The sequence below is a fragment of the Gallus gallus genome, chromosome 5 (genome assembly GCF_016699485.2).
Source record: "Gallus gallus isolate bGalGal1 chromosome 5, bGalGal1.mat.broiler.GRCg7b, whole genome shotgun sequence".
Lineage (NCBI taxonomy): Eukaryota > Metazoa > Chordata > Aves > Galliformes > Phasianidae > Gallus > Gallus gallus.
Genome location: NC_052536.1, coordinates 46,138,612 through 46,159,682, shown reverse-complemented (window position 1 = coordinate 46,159,682; position 21,071 = coordinate 46,138,612). Strand labels below are relative to the sequence as shown.

General features: G+C 35.3%; 1 protein-coding gene across 21 annotated transcripts in view; it reads right to left on the bottom strand.

Moving 5' to 3' along the window:
• Positions 1-285: 285 nt before the first annotated feature.
• The window catches only part of VRK1 (VRK serine/threonine kinase 1), a 33,863-nt gene continuing 13,077 nt past the window's right edge, over positions 286-21,071 (bottom strand). For 8 of the 21 annotated variants that reach the window (XM_040701050.2, XM_046941808.1, XM_046941810.1 and 5 more), the window contains 9 exons: positions 20,500-20,608; positions 20,261-20,353; positions 19,160-19,292; positions 17,884-18,046; positions 16,777-16,835; positions 16,392-16,570; positions 15,500-15,856; positions 10,993-11,086; positions 286-2,130 (listed from right to left, as the gene is read on the bottom strand). In XM_040701050.2, coding sequence (XP_040556984.1) covers positions 2,048-2,130; positions 10,993-11,086; positions 15,500-15,856; positions 16,392-16,570; positions 16,777-16,835; positions 17,884-18,046; positions 19,160-19,292; positions 20,261-20,353; positions 20,500-20,608 — 1,270 coding nt within the window. In that variant the 3' untranslated portion in view covers positions 286-2,047. The remainder of the gene's footprint in view (positions 2,131-10,992; positions 11,087-15,499; positions 15,857-16,391; positions 16,571-16,776; positions 16,836-17,883; positions 18,047-19,159; positions 19,293-20,260; positions 20,354-20,499; positions 20,609-21,071) is intronic. The other 13 variants (XM_015287458.4, XM_015287460.4, XM_040701056.2 and 10 more) reach the window with 9 other exon arrangements.

Below are 21,071 nucleotides of genomic sequence, written 5' to 3'. Positions count from 1 at the left end.
ACAAACACATACTATATGCAATACATACAGCAGTAATGCAAGTTACGATCACAGCCTTCCACTTGGTCCATCCTTGACCATCCCAAAGCTTAAACATCTTACAGCAAGCCAGAGAAATTCTTGCCTATGAAGACTGTAGTTTTGCAGGGGTTTTTTCGTGAAAAGGAGATAAAACCTGAAACATTTGCTTAGAACAGAAAGCACATCCCAGTAAAAACTTTTTCCAAGACATTTTGGGTGGGAAGCGGTAGGGGCAGCTTATGAAATCTACTGCTCAAAACATTATTTTCAAAGATAAAGGAAATTTGTTTATTGCAATTTGTTTTGGTAATGTCAAAAGAAAACACACTCCTAAAAACTTGGAAAGAAAAGAAAGCAAGTTTATCAGTAAATAAGTCACTAAAAAATAATAAAATCTGAAACAACTGAAGTACAAAGAAATTGATGTATGCAAGAGAATAAAATATGCTTTCTTGACAATAGTTATCCAAAACAGCTTAACGCTTCTTGAAAAAAAATATTAAATGAGTTCATTAAAATAATAACTTGATTTGAGGAGATTCACATGAGGGAGTTCAGCAATCCTATTTTTGTTTCTGAAATAGAATGCTACACATAAGAGCCTTCAGCCACACTTCGATAATACCTAAGAAAATGAGCCCATATAGCAGTCTAAACAAAAACAACAAGGCACTAGACCTTTTAAATGTGAGTTTCCAGTTTTATTTGAAAACAAATCTCCCCTTGCTTTCAAAACATTACCTCATCATTCATTCAGCATTTTATGCTAGAGCATTTTTTTTTTCAGTGTGTAGCTACTCAAACATTATACTATCAAGCAAGCAGTACACTGGACATCCACACAGAAACACTACCCATTGGCTCAAATGGATTCCTTCTGGTTTGTCGAACTTCACAGCGCACTCTCTCTAATAGAAATTAAGTTCATGCCCCAGTTATATGTGTTTTTGTGGTATGTAAACAAAAAGTAGAGGTATTTTACACGGAAATTAAATAGCGCCTTTTTTTTTGTTGTTGTTGTTGCTGCTGTTTTCTTTTAAACTTACAACACTAAAGAGAAGACTCAAAGCCAAACAAAGAAGTGATTTTATAAGGAGATTTTGGGAGCTTAACTATTAAAAAAGGAAAACCATTATGTTGTTATGAGAAGTGCACGTGAGTCAAGCTTTCACTGGAACTAGATACCTTAAAAAGTTATAATTCACATTTATTAACTTCTCCAGGCTCTTCACTGATATAAAACAAAACCCTGAGGAGTGAATTGAGGATTGCTATTGTTCTTCTTCCCCTCCCTCCCTTCCTCCACCCCCTTTTCTGTTTTTTTTTTTATTTAAAACTCTGGGCCTTATGCCTGAAATTCTGGTTTCTTTTCTCCAGAAGAACTCTGAATATAAGAAAATGATACAGAAACAAATACTATTAAAAAAAAAAGAGGAGGTCACACTCAAATTCAGTACCTATCCTAAAAAGAACTGTTTAAACGCATTTTATAACAAACTAGAATAGAAAGGTGCTTTTTACTATTTTGTTATCTCAGTTAAAATACTTGAGAAATATTTAAAACTTTTATTATTTCAGACACCTGACTTAAATCATCTCAGTGTACATCTAAGTGAACTCTTTCAAATTTATTCAAAATTATAAGAAATCAGATGCCACACTATTGCTCCTTAAAGAACCATAACAAAACTACATTATAAAGCAGAAAAAAAAATCAGTCTCTTTTAGTTTGCATTTATATACACAAATTCACCTTAAAAATAAAAATGCACCCTCACTTCAAAGTTGGCAAAATTTTGCATTAGTATTACAGCAGACATAACTTATGCAAATATTTTACTAAAACATTTATTCTTCAAAGAACCAGTACAAACAGCAGTCCAAGTTGTTTTTTTGGTTTTTTTTACAGGAATTATTATGTAAAAAAGGGAATGAAATAGATTCCAGTGCTACAGTAACTGAAAAAAAAAAAAAACAAAACAGAGATGAGCTGAAGAGCAACTTAAGTTTTTGCTCCATTCATTATTTACTTCTGAACTCTCTTCCTGGTTGCTGCGCTTTTCTTGGTTTTTGGTGATGTCACTTTTCGTGTTCTGGTAGCTACCGCTTCTGTATTTTGATAAAAAAAAGAAAAAAGAGAAGATCATCTGTAAAGTAACAGAAATGAATCACAATAAATTACACTGCTGCATTTTAAGAGGACAGATCAACTCAAATTACTCCCTTAATTTTGATATATATGAGGATGGAAAAAGAAAACAGGAATTTACCACAATTTCCGGGAACCAACGCTATCCTGAAAACAACATACTGTACACTTCAGTTTTTCAAACCATTTACACACAGTTTCACAAATTTAAAAGCCCACCTTCAGGAAAAGATGAAGAACGAGTTCCTCTTAAAATTTTAAGTTCCTCTTTCCTCCACGTGTGCTAAATTACAGTTGTGATCCCTCCCAGTGTTGAGTCACTTTTGGTGCTCTCTGGATCTTGTGCTAAGCTGATCAAGCTCTGCAACCTGGTAAAGAACTATTTTGGGGTCTCTGAATTATGAAAGCTTAATGAGTTGCAGCAGCTTAGATTGCTCTGAACTAAGAGTATACATGAGGAAGGCACACAGGTAGAAAAGAGGAAGACTTGTTTGGCAGCGTTGAGCTGTTAAGTCATCTCCGCTATCAGTGCAAATTAAAATTCAAATTTAAATCTCTCATAGTTTTGTGATTTTTGTTATTGGTATTCCACATCATAACATTATGCGGAGCACTGACAGTTAAAGTGTTAATGCTCCAGTTCCACAGATTGTCAATAGTTCCAGGTACCTGGCTTTCAGAAGAAAAGAACAACTACATCTCCCAGAAGACTTTCACTGTTCCATTTCCGTTTTCCATTTAGAGGGAAAGATAAAACTGCTCGCAAGTCATGAAAAGTTCCCTTCTTTTACAGCTCATCTCTGCAGTGCATGCTCCCTTGCTGTCTCACCTTCAGAATTAGAGTAAGGCCTTCGGTTTTGGACAGTCTCTCATTTTATTTATTAGCCTCAATCCCAATTATATTGTATTACATTGTGTTATTTTGCATTCCAATATCATATTTAGTAAATTAACTTTCTTCCTCAGATCACTGCCTCTGTTTGGTTTTCAGGCCCATCTCCCTACCCTTTCACCTTTTTTCCCCACTTCCCCCTTTCCCAGGGCACAGGCCTGTCGGTTCCCCCCACTCCATTAATCACACAACTGGGCTGAACAGGCCCACAGACTGTTGACAAACCTATTATTTGACAACATTAAAAAAAAAAAAACAATCAAGACTGCAACCTAAAAAAGATTCTTAATAAACCAGAAAGGCAGGTTGTTCGAGGAGACCATACATAAGAGCAGCAATAAAACCAGATCATTTCTGTGAACCACATTCATCTCATCACTTTTGAGAAAATAATGCTATAATAAAACTTGCTACCATTTTCAGTAACACAGTAAAATGCTTTTCATCATCTATTCATGTTATTTTTCAGATTATTTTTTGATCTTGCCTTGGAAGATTCACAGAATGGCTTGGTTTGGAAGGGACCTTAAAGATCATCTAGTTTCAACCCCCTGCTGTGGGCAAGTTTACCAATGAGACTGATTTCCTCCTTAAAGACAGCAAGCCTAGTTATTTAAGTTCTTGCCTGTTGATCTACATATAACCCTAAAGTTCCTGTCAACTTTCTAATCTGTTACTGACAAATAATGTAAGACTGAGTTTCATGGAAGTCCTTTACAAAGAAGCTTCTTATGTAAGACAACAGCCTTTAAGCGCTATGAATCACTGACTGTTGAAGCTCAATGAGTAAATTTGGAGGAAAGAAACAAGGTAAAGAACAATGCACAACAAACCAAAATAGTCACGAGTCCAGTCAAAACCAAAACTACACCGAGAAAAGCAAAAAGTTATTGTTTATTGTGTAATTTAATTTGCTCTTAAAATGTTGTTTTGAAATGAAAAATTACCAATGTCAACTTTGAAGAATGTCTCCATTCTTGAAATAGTGAAAAAAAAATTCTTGCTCCTTTTTGGTCCAAAAACATTCATTACCATTCAGCACAAAACTACAAATAGATGATGGTTTCTTGCTATTAAACAGAGCAGCTTTATCAATGAAAGGTCTACTCTGGCAAAATACCATACACCCTCCAATCACAAGTGCTACTTAGAAATCAGATCTACTTTGGTACCCTTGCAAATACTGGAGTACTGGTAACTAAAAGCTACATAAACAGGTATCAAATTAAAATAGCAACTCAATTATGTAAAACATTCCTTTTCCTAGATAAATTACATCATATTCTCAAGTATTAGTTCATATTTTTCAAAGTCACACAATATTTCAGCAACTACAAGTGTTAATTCTAGCAAGCAACAGAAATATCTGAGTTTCTAAACTGAGTAGCTTCAGTGGCATGTAGGCTAAATTATTTTTCCTATTTGTTACTCTTCTTCAGTTTTGAAGAAAGTAACTGTGATTTTTCTTTTCATCTGATTATAGATTATATAACCAAATGCTACAATGACAGTCCAAATTCACGCTCTATTATCAGGAAGTGTTAATGAAAATGATGACTTTACAGGTGTTTGACTATACAGGGAAAAAAAGTGGTATTTAGTTTCCATATTTGTATTACAGTAGAGTAGTATTTCATGTGTAGTCAAGGACAATCCAAGCAAATAAAGCTTAATAATTCCGGTTTCCTTTCAGTATCTAAAGGGGAGCTGTAGGAAAGAAGGAAGTCCACTTTAGCAGGGTCTGTTGTAATAGAACAAGGAGAAATGGTTTCAAGCTTAAAGAGGGTAGATTTAGGTTAGATATTAAAAAAAAAAAGTCTTTTACAGTCGGAGTGCTGAGGCACTGGAACAGGTTGCCCAGTGATGTGGTGAATGTTCCATCCCTGAGACTTTCAAGGTCAGCCTGGATCAGGACCTGGGCAACCTGATCTAGCTGTGGATGTCCTTGATCACTGCACGGAACATGGACTAGATGACCTTCAAAGGTCCCTTCAAACTCTAAGGATTCTATGATTCTAATTCACTAAGAGCTCACCTATTTCTAATTGCCCTTGCAAGAACACAAAAAAGAAGATGACAGCCACCATGCCTCTGATCTTTCCTTTATTTTTATAGCATTAATGCATTAATTTCAAAGCTTTTCTAAACAAACATCCATGTGGAGAACCTCCAAGAGGATCATAACAAAACAAAACACAATCCTTGCCATGGTCCTTTTGTTCATAATTTCAAGTTTAAGTAGCAGTAATATTGGCTGAAACTATCTGATTAACTTGCATTAAACACAAAACATCTTTAGCTTCAAAGTTTGTGGCTATTTCAGAAGATCTGAAGATCTGTACCAAGAAGCCCACCTGCTTTTTCAAAATTAGTTAGCCCAGTAACACATACTGCCCCCTCCCCACAAATTTTCCAGTATTAATGACAATTGTTTCCAAATATAGAAACAGTCCTGTGTGGGCAGCACCAAATGAGGATGCAAACAAAGCTATTACAACTAAAAGAGAGGGTTCTTATAAAGTAGATTAAACTGAATTAGGTTCAAACAGCAATTCAAATGAGGAAGAATTATATAGGCAAAAAATAAACCAGATGGTGTCACTGCACAGCTTGTTTTGAGACTGCAACAAAGTTCAGTAGCGGCATAAAGAGTCCCCACAGGCTCTAGAGGAATTATTAGACATGTTTACTACAGTGTCTGATTGTCTCCGCGTAAAAAGTATTATATAAAAGAAATCCAGCAGCACTGTATAAAGTTTTGGATTCTGCTCTTCAAGAAAGCAGAAAAATGAGAAAAATGAGGGAAAAAAGTGTGGTAATCATGGACTCAGCAGAAAATTAAATGAACTGAGCAGAGGGAAATAAAAGGAGATGTGAAGGTGCAGCCTTTAGTATTTATCAATTGTGCAAGGTATTGCTGCAAAAAATGAGCCATTTTCATGTCTACGGTGAATATGATAACTTACAAGCTTAAAACATCAAGAAGGGAAATTCATATTAAATACTAAAATTATCAAAAGAAAATACTGCTTCTTACAAAGCCATTTGCAGTAGTAAGGATAGTTAAGTGCCAGACGAGGCATTGACCAGTACTGTTTCAGGACATTCACTACTGAAGTTTTAAAAGAAAATTATGGTATGCATCAGTACTGACACAACTGTAGGTAGATAACCTGCATTTAGACCGGTGTATGGAACAGACCATCTTTTGGTGATGTTTTCCAATTCTACATGAACTATGAGAAATAAAACAACACTTGAGTCTAAAAATGACGTTTCTATGAATGACAAAGGTTTCTTTGCTCTGCTGGACAGTGAGAGATTCCGATTGTGAAAACACAGCTGCTAAGCAGGAATCTGTTACAACATAGGTATCAAAAGTGACTGAAGATTACATCATAGGTACAATATATTAGAATACAAACACATACAAATTTTAGACTCTCAAGAAAATATCTGTTAAGTGAAAAAATTCATAGAAGCATGCATATTGCCAGTTTGCAGCTGCATCACTTGCATATGCTGAATTTATTCCAAACCAAGACTGAGTCCATGCATGTTTCTGTATAATGGTGCCAGAAATTACAGTCTATACAAGCTCTTGTAGTACTCATCATTAAACAATATCGCTATCACCTTCTGCCCTCAAAAGAAAATCAAACAATTGAGCACCTTGATCAGACAAAGTTTCCTTTTTTCTTCCTCCCTTTTCCTTTGAATAGGAGAAATAAGGAAGAGCATGTAGTCCTCTGACACGCCCTTTCCCAACTCCTTCACAGAACTCTGCATAGCTAACAAAGACCTGTAGGGTAATGCTTCCGAAACAAGAATTTTTTGGTACTTGGTAGACTACTGAAGTGATTTGCAAGAGGAACAACTAGCAGTTTTAGTTAGTTGGCTTGTTCCCTCTTCTTAACAGTTTTTTTTTTTTGTCTAACAACAACAACAAAGAAATCGAAACACACTTCAGCAAAAGAAATAGACCAGAAGAATTGAAATATGGGCTTGAATTCCAGGAAATATAAAAAAGCTAGGGGCAAAAAGAAAGAGGAAAGAAGGATGGCAGAGCTGCAGGATGGGGTTTGAAATTCAGAGGGTACTCTTCTGAGTCTATTGCTCAATGATGTTTGCTATAAAAAATGAAATCAATTCATTTTCATAGGAAAACATGGAAACACATCAGGACACAAGAACATATCATTTCACTACTTCTATGCCTGCTTATTTCCTAAAGATAACATTGAGTCTGAGAGTTCTGAAAAAAATATATAAAATTGTTCCAGATAAAACTGAAAGACTTATTTACTTCTACTTGCTGAAGAAGCTTCAAAACACAATTGTACAAACTTACATAAAACAGTAGTCACACGTAGCACATGTTTAAAAACAGCCTTCCTCTTCACTGCACAGCAATTTGCAGGAAGAATAAAATTTAGGTTAAACATGTACCTTAAATCTTGAAAAGGTGACTGTTTCCTGTATGATTCTGGGTCACTAAATGTTTTTTTTTTCCTCTTTTCTGGAGAAAAATTTTACTTCCAGGATTTGTATCTGAGTTCAGCACACTGCACTTTATGTTCAGGTCACAGAACAAGAAGAAAGCAAACATCTCTTTTATTACCTTTTCCTTTTAGCTATGCACATTTTCCTCAGATCTTTTTCAATATTTTTAAAATACTTTACATTTAATACTTTTCATTAGCAGCAAATGAAAGAAAGTTCCATGAGACACAATAGGGAACATTAATACATTTTATACTATAAAGGTGTTTAAAGCCTTAGTCTGGAGAGACCGAGTAGAAATAAGCTTAAGATAAGGAGGAACACTACATAGAAAACTGTGTTCCAATCAGACAGGAATATACTGAAGTATTTCAGTATTTTACATATAGAAAATTGAAAATAGGCACTTATTATAATCATTGTGAGCATGATAGTAGAAGTGAAAGAAGAGAAGATCAACAGATAATTAGAACTACTGTGAAAAAAAGGTTTTGCTGAAAATGTTTATACTAAGGTGTAAGATGAAGGGGTAGAAATCTACCAGTAATGTGTGCTTGGGTGTGGAGTACAAAGATGAATAACAAGTAGTGCCACAAACAACCTAAAAAAAAATCCTATTATTTGCTTATTCCTTAAAACTTATGACAAGACCAACAATTCCCTAAATATAAAATGGAATCCAAGTATCGATTTAATCTCACATTAAGTAATCAATCTTACTTGAATAAAGAGATTTCTAGGACAAAAACTCAGATTCTGATTTATGCAAATAAAGCTATGAAACGTAAATAAACACAAAGCTGAGTACCTATTAAGAAATGCTACTAAACCTCACATGTTTTTTTGTTTGTTTGTTTTGTTTTTTATACACTGCAAGAGTAGCTGAAGACCCCAGATAAGGCCTTACCATGTTAGATGTTGAATCACAATATAGCCATGCACAATTCCTACCTCTGGCAGTGCTACTTATTAAAAAATCCCATTTAAAAAATACTTTCCATTTCAGGCTTACTTTAGAATTTCACTCTATTTCACTCTCCCTCGGTTAATAAAATCCAAAATTGTTTTAAAAATAATTTAAAAAGGAAATGAAAAGAACTGTATAAAAAAAAACTATTTGATACAATTCAATCTTTATCAAACCCAAGATTAAAGAAATCTCCCAGTGATAGTAGTATTTCGAACTCCACAGGTTGCTCTGAACCTAGGACTGTTAACAAATTCTCATAAAACTCTTACTTATGCTACTTTCACAGAAGTTCTCTATAGTAGCTGCCTAATCCACACACACTGACTTTAAAAAAACATACTAGAACTATTAATATTATGCAGTACACCCCTGCAGAAGTGTTGGTGGATACATACAGTGCATGCCAAAATTTGCTGTTTTGCTCTAACCGTATAATCACTTGAAAGTTTGCATATTTTACTATCATACATGAAGGTAGCTAATACCAAAAAAAAAAAAAAAAAAAAAAGGAACTATAACAGTGTAAAAAAGCCTTTTCTTTTAAATTGAAATCATGTCTTGTGATAGTATTTTTACTGGTGGGAAAAACAGGGAAGGATATGGAAGGATATGAGTTCTCGTTACAGAAAAGAAAGAAGAAACTGATTATAATATGCTATTTTTAACTTCTCTAAAAAAACAATTTTTATTATTCAAGTACAACACAACTTGTTTTTGAAAGCTTTCTGAAATCCATTTGCTGAAGAGTCTAACAGTCCTGCTTGACAGTTTCAGAAAGACTGATAGCGGACATATTGAGTGAGATGGCGCTTACTTTACTTATCTGAAGTGACCACTCTTACACTGAGAACCAAAAGGAACAGTTGAAAAACAGAACTTCAACCCGCCTAACCTTTCTTCTGCTCTTTTCTATTCCTCCACCAAGCTTGAGACTCCCTGATCACATCACTAGGAGACTTCTTTACTGGCAGAATCCCTTACAGGCCTCTGAGCACCATGGTGTACTCAAACTGAGGCACAGCTGGATTGGGATCTTTTGGGACTGGATTAGACAATTCGGGTTTTCTAAGTAGCAGGATGCAGATAGCATTAATTAGCTGAACAGAAAGAAGCTGCATGACTCTCTTTGCTACTCTTAAGTCCAAATACTCATGAAATATTTGAACACCTTAGGAGTAACCCGCTATGAGTAACTCCAGACGTACATAGCACAAGTTAGAAACCAATCAAATAGTATTCAAACAAATTTTAAATGTTCTTGCGTGACTAAATTTTAATTTCTAAGGGTGCATCAAGAAATTACCGACATTATTGGATAGTAAACTTTACGGTATCTTTTAGTCACAAGAGTAAACACATAGGAGAGAAACAAGTCCACGTTAACATAAAATTAGGCAGATTAGGAAATACAGTTCTAAATATTTTTGCAATCAGCTATTTTCAATCTGTCAAAAGCATCAGAATTCTAAGATTATGAAACAGTTGCCTTTTCTTTAAGCATGATTTATAAATCTGTATTGAAAGTGAAAGTTTTTAATGCCAAATTTGAAGAGAACAACATGATTAAGTGCATGTATATCTTTTTAATCTGAAATCACCCCACCCCCGCTTAGTATTCATTAAATTGAGTAGCACAAAAAGGTGAAATTAGAACCATTTCACCTACAAAATTACCAAGAGAAGGTATAAATGTAAATTTATGCCCATCACTTTTTTTTAAAACTATTGCATGCTAAAAATACCCATCCCCTCCCAAATAACTTCAATTAGTCTGAAAAATCTTAGCATTTATATAGTTGACGAGATTTGGATTGCAATTTCTGAAGCCTTTTTTCATTTCAGTCTATGAAAATCCCAATCCACAATCATAGGGGAGTTTAAGGGTAAGTGTAACATATAATATGGCACTTCAAAAGTGTATGTTCAGCTCACAAGCACCAAATAACAAGTAGTAAGTAATCAACTAAAAAATTGTTTCAAGGTCTTCAATAAAATGTTAAAACTAGCAAAAAAAGTCAGCATCGTGTCAAATAACTATTTCCTTCAAAGAAAGTATAATCTAGCTAATTAACATTATTTCAGCTGCTGACAGACTAGAAAATTCTTAATAAATTGAGATCAACAATTCAAAAGGCATTCAAGTAAGAGAAATAATCACAGATTTTAATGATTGGTATTCTATAATGTGAACAGCTGAAAATGAACAGAGCAGTGTCACCTTCTGGAATAACACTAGCTTAATTACTTGTACTTTGTACCACACTGAGTAAATACACTGGAGTAATTCCATAACTTAACAATAGCACTGCTTCTGAAATGTTTTATTTTTCCATTCTGCCATGCACCTTCATCAATTATTTTTTTTAAATAAGATTTGTTTTGAGCTAGAGTCTATTATGATCACTTTATTATTTTTAGAGTACTAAAATGATTTTTTTTTTTTTTTTTTTGACTTACTGGAAGAAGCAGGCTTCTTTTTTTCTGGACTTCCTGCATCTTCCATTTCTGCTTCACTGCTCTCATTGGCTGCAGCTGCTGCCTTTCTTTTTTTCTGTAAATGAAATGGCAATTAAACTCAAAGAGTAGAAGATATATTATCCTCACAAGGTATTCTACAATTTTAACCATCATTTCCTCGTATAGTTCAAGCTATCAGTTGTAGACATTTATTCATATATCAATGTAAGAATACTAGTACTAGGCAACAAACAGTTTAAAAGTTCAGTTCCCCTATGTCCAAGCCACATCAGCTGGAATTTTAATGTATGAAAACGTAAGTTTTTATGATCAAAATCTATTTTATTTACATTGGCTAAATGGTTGCAAACAGATTCATCTGAAAAAGAATCTCAAAGAGCACAGAAAAACACTTTACCCCAAGTTTATGTTAATACCTTTTTCTTAAGCAATTATACATCACTAAATTCAAGTTTATCTGGCTTCTGAAGGCTTGCTTTGCACAGCTCAAAAGTTGGTAACATCTGCTAACAGTATGTTATTATTTTTACCTAATAGCAACAACGGATTCTGTTCCAAAGAGAAGTACAACTCTACTCAACATATCCCATCTTAAAATCTCTAAATTCATAGTAACCTTATTATCTGTGTAGTACAATTAATCTTACTTTTCCAAACTATTCTTAAGGTAGTTATGAAAATATTTTACTCAAAACCCATATCATTTCTGCAAAGAATTAGTTGACCTATATTTGTAGCAGAGATTTAGCAATAATTGAGGAACACTAGAAGAGTTTATTTATTTTTTTTCCCCCAAACTGTGTAAGACTACAGCTTTACTAATACAGCTTCTTAAGTGGTTACAACTTCACATGGCTCCTGAGAGAAGGGGAGAGTGCATTACATCTTTCCTTTCCAAAGTGTTGCTTCATGATTACCATCTAAACCCTGCTGGGCTGAACAGATTGGTTCGATAATTACATACAATAACTGCAGTGGGCAGGTAACCCTCAGCTGGCACAGGGCAGCTCCCCTGTGAGAACTTCCATATGCAAACTGCACTGATGGAGTGCATTAGGTACATCTTTCCTGCCGGTGCACAGGCCTGATTACCGCCAGCCAAGACTCCAAGGTTAGCATGTCAGCAGATTTGTGATGCATTAGGCAGGAATAAACACAGACACTTTTGTTCATTCTGACCAAAATTAAGGAAGACTATTTCAGTGCTGTACTGCTTTTATATGAGAGATAATACATTCCTTGCAATTGTACTAGAAAACATTTTAAATGCTCATCAGAAAAACAGATATCCAATATATGCCACACAAAAGCAAAATACATTTATCTTGTTTCCAAGCTTATTTAATAAAAAATGGTTTCTTAATCTTGATGCAGGTGAATTACATAGTAATAGAAATCAGGCTGCATTCATCTAACAATAGTCACACCTGTGTATCTGAGGCCCATCATTAAATTAAAAACCACATTTTCCAGTTGGTTCCCAGTATTTCCCAGCAATTCTTCAGTACTAAACAAAAGTAAGATGCGGTCCTCGCCCTGAATAATGTAGTATAGAGTTCCAGATAGTTCCTTCAATACATGGGATTGCAAGTTTACTGTTCAGCTAGAAGCATTACAAAATACCACACATGCATGTATTTTAAAGAAATGGGAAAAAAAAAGAAAAAATCCTCCAGCTGAACTGTAGATTGTGTTTCATTTACTTAAACATCTGGGAAAACTTGAGTCATTGGAGTCATGATACTGAAAACAAAATGTTAATTTTTAACATAGCAGGCCAGATTTAGCCAGATACCACTGCTGGAGAATGAGATTCCAGGCTTATATGCAATGTACAATGCATAATCATGGCTCAATTCCTTACATGAGCTGAATACACAAGAGAATCCTACAGCCTAAGAATTAGATGGAAGCTAGAAATTCTTTTCTAGTTAGGAAATACCAAAGTTTCAGAACACCAAGTTACACTTTCAAGACAGCATTACAGTAGATTGCCCTAAAAGAATTGAAGAAATTGAAGAGTTGGTGTTTGAAGACCTAGCAAAACTGAATGATCAGTACAGCCAAAACATCACACTCTATGCTGCAGGTCAACATCCTCTCAAAGGTGCAAGCCAGACTCCATTTTTCTTTTCCAAATTAGACTTCAAGCATGCCAAAAGAAATTCAGAATGTGGTGGAAGATACAGGTTTTCTGAGGCAAGATGCTACTGATCAATGGTAAATTATCCTTACAGAAAGCAGCTTATAACTGTTAGGATCATAGAGAGTGCTCATCTTTCAAAAAGGTCATCAAGTTAAGCTTCTTGTCACCACTAAAAAACCAAATATTTTTAATTAGTATATTATGTTCTTCCTTTTCTCCTCTGTCTACCTAATTGTTCAGCAGTTCTGTAGTCCAGCTCTCTCTCAACTGGCACAGATTTTTTTGTGAGGGAATCGGGGGTGGGGGAAGTACAGAAAGAGGTCGAGTGTAAAAACAGTAGCCCATGCCAGCACAAAAGAACCCATGGAAAACTATTACTATACACTTTGGTCTTGACTGATTGGTTACAGAATTAAGACTTTTGTAGTTTTATTCCAATGAAAACATTCACCAGCCATCTCTGCTTGACAAAGACATTAAAGGTCACAAATGTTGGCTCTGCAGCAGGCCAACTTATTCAGCAAAGAACCCAGCCAACCATTAAACAGGTTTGGGGTTTTTTTGTTTGTTTTTCCAAAACACTCAAGTCATGTTGATCCACAAACAAAAAAGAATTTATGCTAATAAATTCTCCTTTTGGACAAATCCTTACACTTAATTCCACAGAAAATGAGACCAAAGCCATAGAATTTCAGCCAGAGTAAACTGGGCAGTTCACTGGGCAAGAAATGAAGAAAGAAAAACTGGAGATATATCCTTAGAAAACCAAGAACCAACAACATTTTCTTCCCCAATCACAACAGTAAACAGGCAGAATTTTTGTATGTAGGTCACTCCAAAAGTAATGCCTCCTATTTATTTTCATGGAAACTACAGCAAATACACAGAGCACACTACTTGATAGAGCAAATTCTTGGCTACAAAGCACTATTTTTCAACATAGTCACCACCATTAGCTGATTTGTGTAGATGAGCTGATTGAGATGGTCTTCATTTCATGGCGTAAAAGCTTCATGGCCATCCAGAACGCGGCTTGGCTTCCATGTCACTGCCACCATTGATGAAATGCACCACCCACTGCCTCACTGCACTCACAGCTGCTGTTTGGTCTCCAGAAATGTTCAGCAAGTATCAACGAATGTCAATGGATTCAATTTTTTCTGCATGAAGGAATTCAATTCCATACCTTTGCTTCATATGCACTTCTACGTCAGACTCCATTTTGTCAGACTGCCACTCTGCTGCCATCTGTCATATGGCAACAAAATGTAATCGAGTACTGGTGGGAAGGTTCAACCTGTACTGCCATACCACCACCATCTGACTCTGGCGCCATAGGCCAATATAATAAAATAGGAGGCAATACTTTCACGGCAGCTCTCCCAATATTATCCTGTATTATAATTTCTCAACTCCCCAGTTCATGCTAGAGAAACCAATGAACTGTCCACTTTTGGATATGCAGTTAGACAGGTAATAAATACAGTTAGAAGTAGAGGATATTATTCAACTGCTTGCCCCTTTTTTATTCTTATTAAAAATCATTTCGTGTCTTATAGAAGTCGTATTCTAAAAAGGTTTTATACTGTATTCAAGTCCAAATCTAGAGTTTAGAGGCTTCTTAAATGCGAGAAATAAAATATTTCCAGTCTACCATTATAATTTGGGTTCGTAAATAAGATTACATCATTGTGACTTCAATATGTGTCAGTATCGAGGGGTATAAGAAACTGTATTTAAAAATAAACTCTGAACTAGTCTTGGAAAGGAAGCTACTATCATGAAGTTCAACAAGGGAAAGTGCACATGGTACTGCACCCTGGTCAGAGTAATCCTAGCCACGAGCACAGACTGAGGGATGAATAAACTGAGAGCAGCCTTGAGGAAAAGGACTTGGGGGTTCTGGTGGATGAAAAATTGGCCAACAGCACATGTCTCCAGGCTGGAAAGCCAAGTGTATCCTGGGCTACACCAAAAAAAAAAAAAAACAGGTCTAGCAGGTCAAGGGCAGTGATTCTCACCCTCTGCCATTTTTAGATCCCACTTGGAACAATGCATTCAGCTCTTGGGCCTCCAGCTCAAAAGAATGTGGAGCTGCTGGAGCAGGCCCACAGGAGGGCCAGGATGTGCTCCAGACTTCTGATCAACATCTCCTATGAATAAACACTAAAAGAGCTTTGATTTTCTTTTTTTTTAGCCTGGAGAAGGCTACAGAGAGACCTTAATGCAGCCTTTAAACAGCTTGTTCTGAAAGTAATGCCTCCTATTTATTTCCACTGAAACAACAAATACAGAGAGCACAATAATGCTATTTGATAGAGCAAATTCTCAGCTACCTACCATCGTTTCCAATGCATTGAAGCCAATATTCAGCTCTGTACACAGTTCCCTGGTTGTAATCCCCAGATTTGACTGGATGAGCTGATTAAGACGCTCTTCATTTCTTGGTGTGACAGCTGTGCATGGCCGTCCGGAACGTGGCTTGTCTTTCAGGTCATTGTCGCCACTGCTGAAACGCACCACCCACCGCCTCACTGTGCTCACATCCACTGTTTGATCTCCATAAACGTTCAGCAAACGTCGATGAATGTCAATAGGTGCAATTTTTTCCGCATGGAGGAATTCAATTATGCACCGTTGCTTCATACGTGCTTCCATGTCAGACGCCATTATGTCAGACTGCCCCTCTGCTGCCATCTGTCACACGGCAACAAAATGTAACGGAATACTGGTGGGAAGGTTCAACCTCTACTGTCAAACCACCAACATCCGCCCCTAATGTCATGGGGCGACACAATAACATAGGAGGCATTACTTTCAGAGCAGCCCTCATACTTAAAGGGGCTTATAAGAATCACGGAGAGACTTCTTACAATGGCATGCAGTGATCCTAGTAATGGTTTTAAACTCAAAGAGAGTAGATTTACTGTGAGGCACTGAAATAGGTTCATCAGAGAAGAGGTGTTCAAGATAGGGCAACCTGGTCTAGCAGAAGTTTTCCCTGACCATTATCTAATAGAAAAGAATGCCTACAAACATCATTCTGGATTAATTTTTCACAACAATTAGTATAGTTAAGTTAGAGAAATGAGGATAACTTAAATAAACATTTCATTACTTGCTTATTTCCTACTTGATGCAATAATGATACCCCTACTTCCAATATGACTAGTTCTTCTATTTAACTCAAAAAATGCATTAAAAGCTGTCAAATTCTTAAGAAGACAAAAACCTTTTGTACAGGGTTCGTTTGCACGTCTCCGTTTTCTGACAAGCCAAAGTCAAGTACTCCATCATCTTTTTGTCCAATGGACTTGAGACCTTGCAGAAGTATTTCTCGGAAATGTGGATACACAGGTTTCTCTTCATAGCTCAGTTGCTTCACCTTTTCCATATATTTCCTTATTTCATCTAAAGAAATGGTACCTCCAGTTAATTTCTGTATGTTTCTGTATTTCTAGCATGAAGTATGAGACGTTACACATACAGTAGTTATGCTGTTTACTTGAAGTTATTTATTTGTTATAAGTTGTTATTTATAAATTCATAATTATGACTTTATTACAACACAGTTTAGAAAAAAAATAAGCACTGTAATTTAGAATAGCTCCACTTACCTGGTTTATTTTTCCCAGGAAAGCATTTTTCCATCAACTCAGAAATGTTATCTCTACATCTGAAAAAAGAAATTATTCAAAACTATTATTTCTTTAGAGTTTCAAAACTTGCAGCATTCTGACACACTTCATAAGTATGTGGCTTGGACCACTGTCAGAGACAGGAAACACTACTAGATAAATCTTTGGTCTGACTTAGTACAGCTATTTTCAGGAGTGCAGGTTTGAGAACCTAATGAGTGCCACATAGGCTATCTGAAATACGGCAAGTTTTTGTTCACTAGTTTCAATTCTTATAAAAGTCAGCAAGTAGAAGACTGCAGGAAAAGCACTGTTCCACTTCAAAGTCTCAAATACCAGGGCCCTTATCTCCTCCTGCTGGAGGACTATTTCTCTAGCTGATACTATTTAGAGCAGATTCCGGGCCAAAGCAATAATGAAAAGGGGGGCACAATTGCAGAGGAAGACAAACAAATAAACATTACTAACATTGATGGAAGAAAAAGTGGGAAAATTGGGCAAGAAAGCCAAGTAACAAATACTTGTTTATAGGACAGAAACTGCTGTGCTGGGACAACCTTCTTGAGAGGTTTGAGTGGAGCATCACTGGGGAAGTGAAAAACTAACAAAAAGAGTGAGGGAGAAAGGCAGAAAAAACACACATTAGTAGCCCTGTAGCTGGAGCAATGCTCAAAGATGTCAAAGATCCATCTTTAGGTCTCATTTCTGCCACTGACTTCGATGTATGATGCTATTAAGGCTACTCATACCTCATGCTTCAGTTCTTTTTCTAAAGCGTAATTAATGGTCACCTCCATACTGATAAGAGTGCTTTATGCTATTACCATGGTTGTATTCTGAAGCAACAGTACTGGGGGATAAATAAGCATCTTATTTGCAAAAGACAACAACAGTATAACAGTAAAAATAAAGTTCTACTATAAATCAAGGATACATTATACACAACAAAGAGAAGTTGAGGCGTATACAAGACAGCATACTGACCTAAAGAGAACATAGCAAAAGTACAAAGTATTTCTACGCTAAGACATTGTTTTTCATTTCTGATTTCAAAAGAGGTGGGAAAAAAAAAAAGCAGTTTCTCACCTGATTTTTGAGTCCCTGACAAAGTTTGGATCTTTCAAATTATCCTCCCACGGTAGATGGCCACTAAGCCAATGAACCATACAGTAACCTAAGATCTCCAGATCCCCACGTCTCGATGGTGCTAAATAAATATACATAGATGAAAAAAAATCTGTAAGAGTTGCTAAAAAAAAAAAATCATGCAGAGTTGAATGACAGTTAAAATTGGTATACGCATTAAGACAATAGAAAGCCACTGCTAACAATGTAATGCTACTGTATCTGTTACTTATTTTAAGTGCAAAAGTAAGGAAGGAAAAAAAATATATTCTTCCTGCATCTGGAAGGATAATTCATTTTCAAGTCCTTTATCAACCTCCTTCTTCTACTGAAGGATATGACAATGCTGCAGTTATCCCAATTTGGGAAGCTTTTTATGTACTCCAACTGTGGAAAAAAAATGGAGCAAGCTACTGAAGTGACTTTCTGTTCCAAACAGTTTTTACTTCCCTTTCTATATAATAGTGCTGAAATATTTTATGTGCCCTGAAAACCAAATACAGGACAGAAAGATACTGGATCCCTAAGTCTCATCAAAACAAAACAAACACCTCATATACTGGATAAAAATTACACTTCAAAAGGATAAATAAGGAATTCAAGTCATTTTGTCCATGTTCACTTTCAAGCACAGAGCAACAGTTCATCCTGAAGTAATTTTCAAAATCTGACATTTTTGCAAGACATACTTTGATGCTAATTAAAAAATTAGAATGAAGAAAATAAAATTGATATCCACTAGAAATCAAAAAGATACATTCACACAGATGTTGTTTCAATAGTCAACATTTTTTAAATTCTTGTCTTTTGATTTTCAGTGACTATAGGCACAATTATTAATATCCATAATGAAAGAGTTTTGTTAAAAACATTGTCTAAAAATTAATCTATAAAAAAATACTGTGCATCTCTATCAAATATGAAGGAATAATGTTCACACTGATAAAAGATTTCTCTCCTGAAAATAGGACCGGTTTGCCTATCAAGGTCTCATAAGCACTATTCCATTTTCTACCTAGTTAATAAAAAGCAGTACACTACATATCTTATCCAACCCCATAAATTAAGGGAATCTATTTAAGAAAGCTGCATTTAAAACTACAGAAAACTACCTTCAAAACAAATGTCAGGCTTCAGAAGCCTGGTCATTTAAAAACAATGCAGCGAAGTCTTATGTATTTATTTTTGAAAGGATGAACAAACATTTATCACTGAGAACAAAGTTTTATATCCTTACCCACACCCTTGTGTGCATCTATACTGGTATATTCAATAGTTCCATCATGACACCTTTTAGGATCTTCCTTATATGCTTTGTGAACTCCTTCAGGACAGTATCGGTAGGCAAGCCCATAATCCACCAAATACACCTAGTAATTTCCACAAAGAATTCCAAGGTTAAAGAATTATAAATACAAAAATATGCAAATAATAAATCCCAAACACTCTCAGTTCTTAAAAAGACTAAAGAATTATCTCTTTTTTCATGTAAGTGATCCTCATTTTATTGAGATCACTACATATGATTTTAAATGTCAAGTTTTTTTCCTATTGCAGTTGGATCTAAAGAGCATTTCTTGCCAATGAAAAGTATAGCAAAACAGTCAGTTATAACCAACAAGTTTAATTTCAAACAAACAAAAAAACTCCACCAAATCTCAGTGTTCAGAGTTATTCTGCATTTCTCACTTACTGTCCTACCTCCTTTTAAGTCAGTTGTCCCTGTTTAAACAACACTGACTACTGTATATCTCTCGCAATATCCCTCACTGAAATCAGTTACTTTAAGAGAACTCATAGCATTGTATTTATTACATGAGTTACAATTTGGGCAAGAAGATGCACAGGACTCTGAAATTCTAATACGCATTTTTTGAACAGTGAAGAAAGTTACAAATGCAGAAAAATGAGACTTCTGTAAATCAAGTGCAACAATCAACACTTTAAAGACCAATTTTTCCAACTAACAGAACACTTATCTGATGGATTTCTTGAACAAAGGAACGAAGTAACAATGCAGACAGGCAAACATAATTTACTGGCGTGCTATATAATTTTAAGCTTCCACCTGCAAATACCTATTTGAGAGTCAATTTTTTTTTAATCTTGAGAGCTTCTCTAGATTATTATTTAGGGCAAATAGTCAATTTGATAACTGTCCAGCAAACTGCATTAAAAAATCGTAGAATATTAACTAGATATAAATGTCAAGCAGAAATAATGTTACTATATACATTCTTAAAAATGAGCTTCTGCTAGATTTCACCGGTTCAAAGCACTTCCATGTGTTGTCAAACAGAAGGTTTAAACCACAAGGAATAAAATGCATCAGAAATACCTGATTAGGGTTCTTGTAACTCTGAAGAAGGTTTGAGGCCTTGATGTCTCCATGCACATATTCATGCTCATGGATGTATTCCAGGATATCAAGCTAACAAAACAGAACAGTAATATAAATGCAGTACCCAGCTCCACCCAGCAGAGGACCTGTACTCAGCACAAAAATGATTTAACTGAAAGAGCTACACAGGAAAGCCAGATTGTAAAAAAATAATTTTATTTTTTTTTTAAACTTACTATTCTCAGGCCTAATTGAAGTACAGTTTTATGAGCAAATCGCTTTGCATTCTCTTCATACACCTTCTGAAGATCTCTGCCAAAACGATCCATTATCATAAACCGATAGCTAAATGCAAAGGAAAAAAAACAGCAAAGTTAATGAGTTGTTCTTTGTAAAGTATTTTGTCTATGTGTTAATTGTACAAATGACTGAATGAAAACATCTCAGAAGATAAGGCTCACAGGAAGCAAATTTATAGGAAATACATTGGGTTTTTTTTCTTTTATAAAGTTATATATAACTAGTAGCTTTTCTGCATGAGCCAGTCAAGTCTGCCCATTTAAAAGAACAGTGTCTGTTCTTATGCCTGGCTGGTTATGCAATACCATACTCAGACAGCAAAATACTGCAATTCATCACAGGTAAAACCAAGCACCAAGTACTTACAGATTTTTTTTTTTTTTTTTTGGCTTTCTAACTGACCAAGTGATTTAATATTGTTACTTTAAACAGTTACATTTCTTGAAATCTATTACAACCTTTCTTTTGGCCTGCTACAAAAAATAAGTCAATAACTCACTTGCCAAAG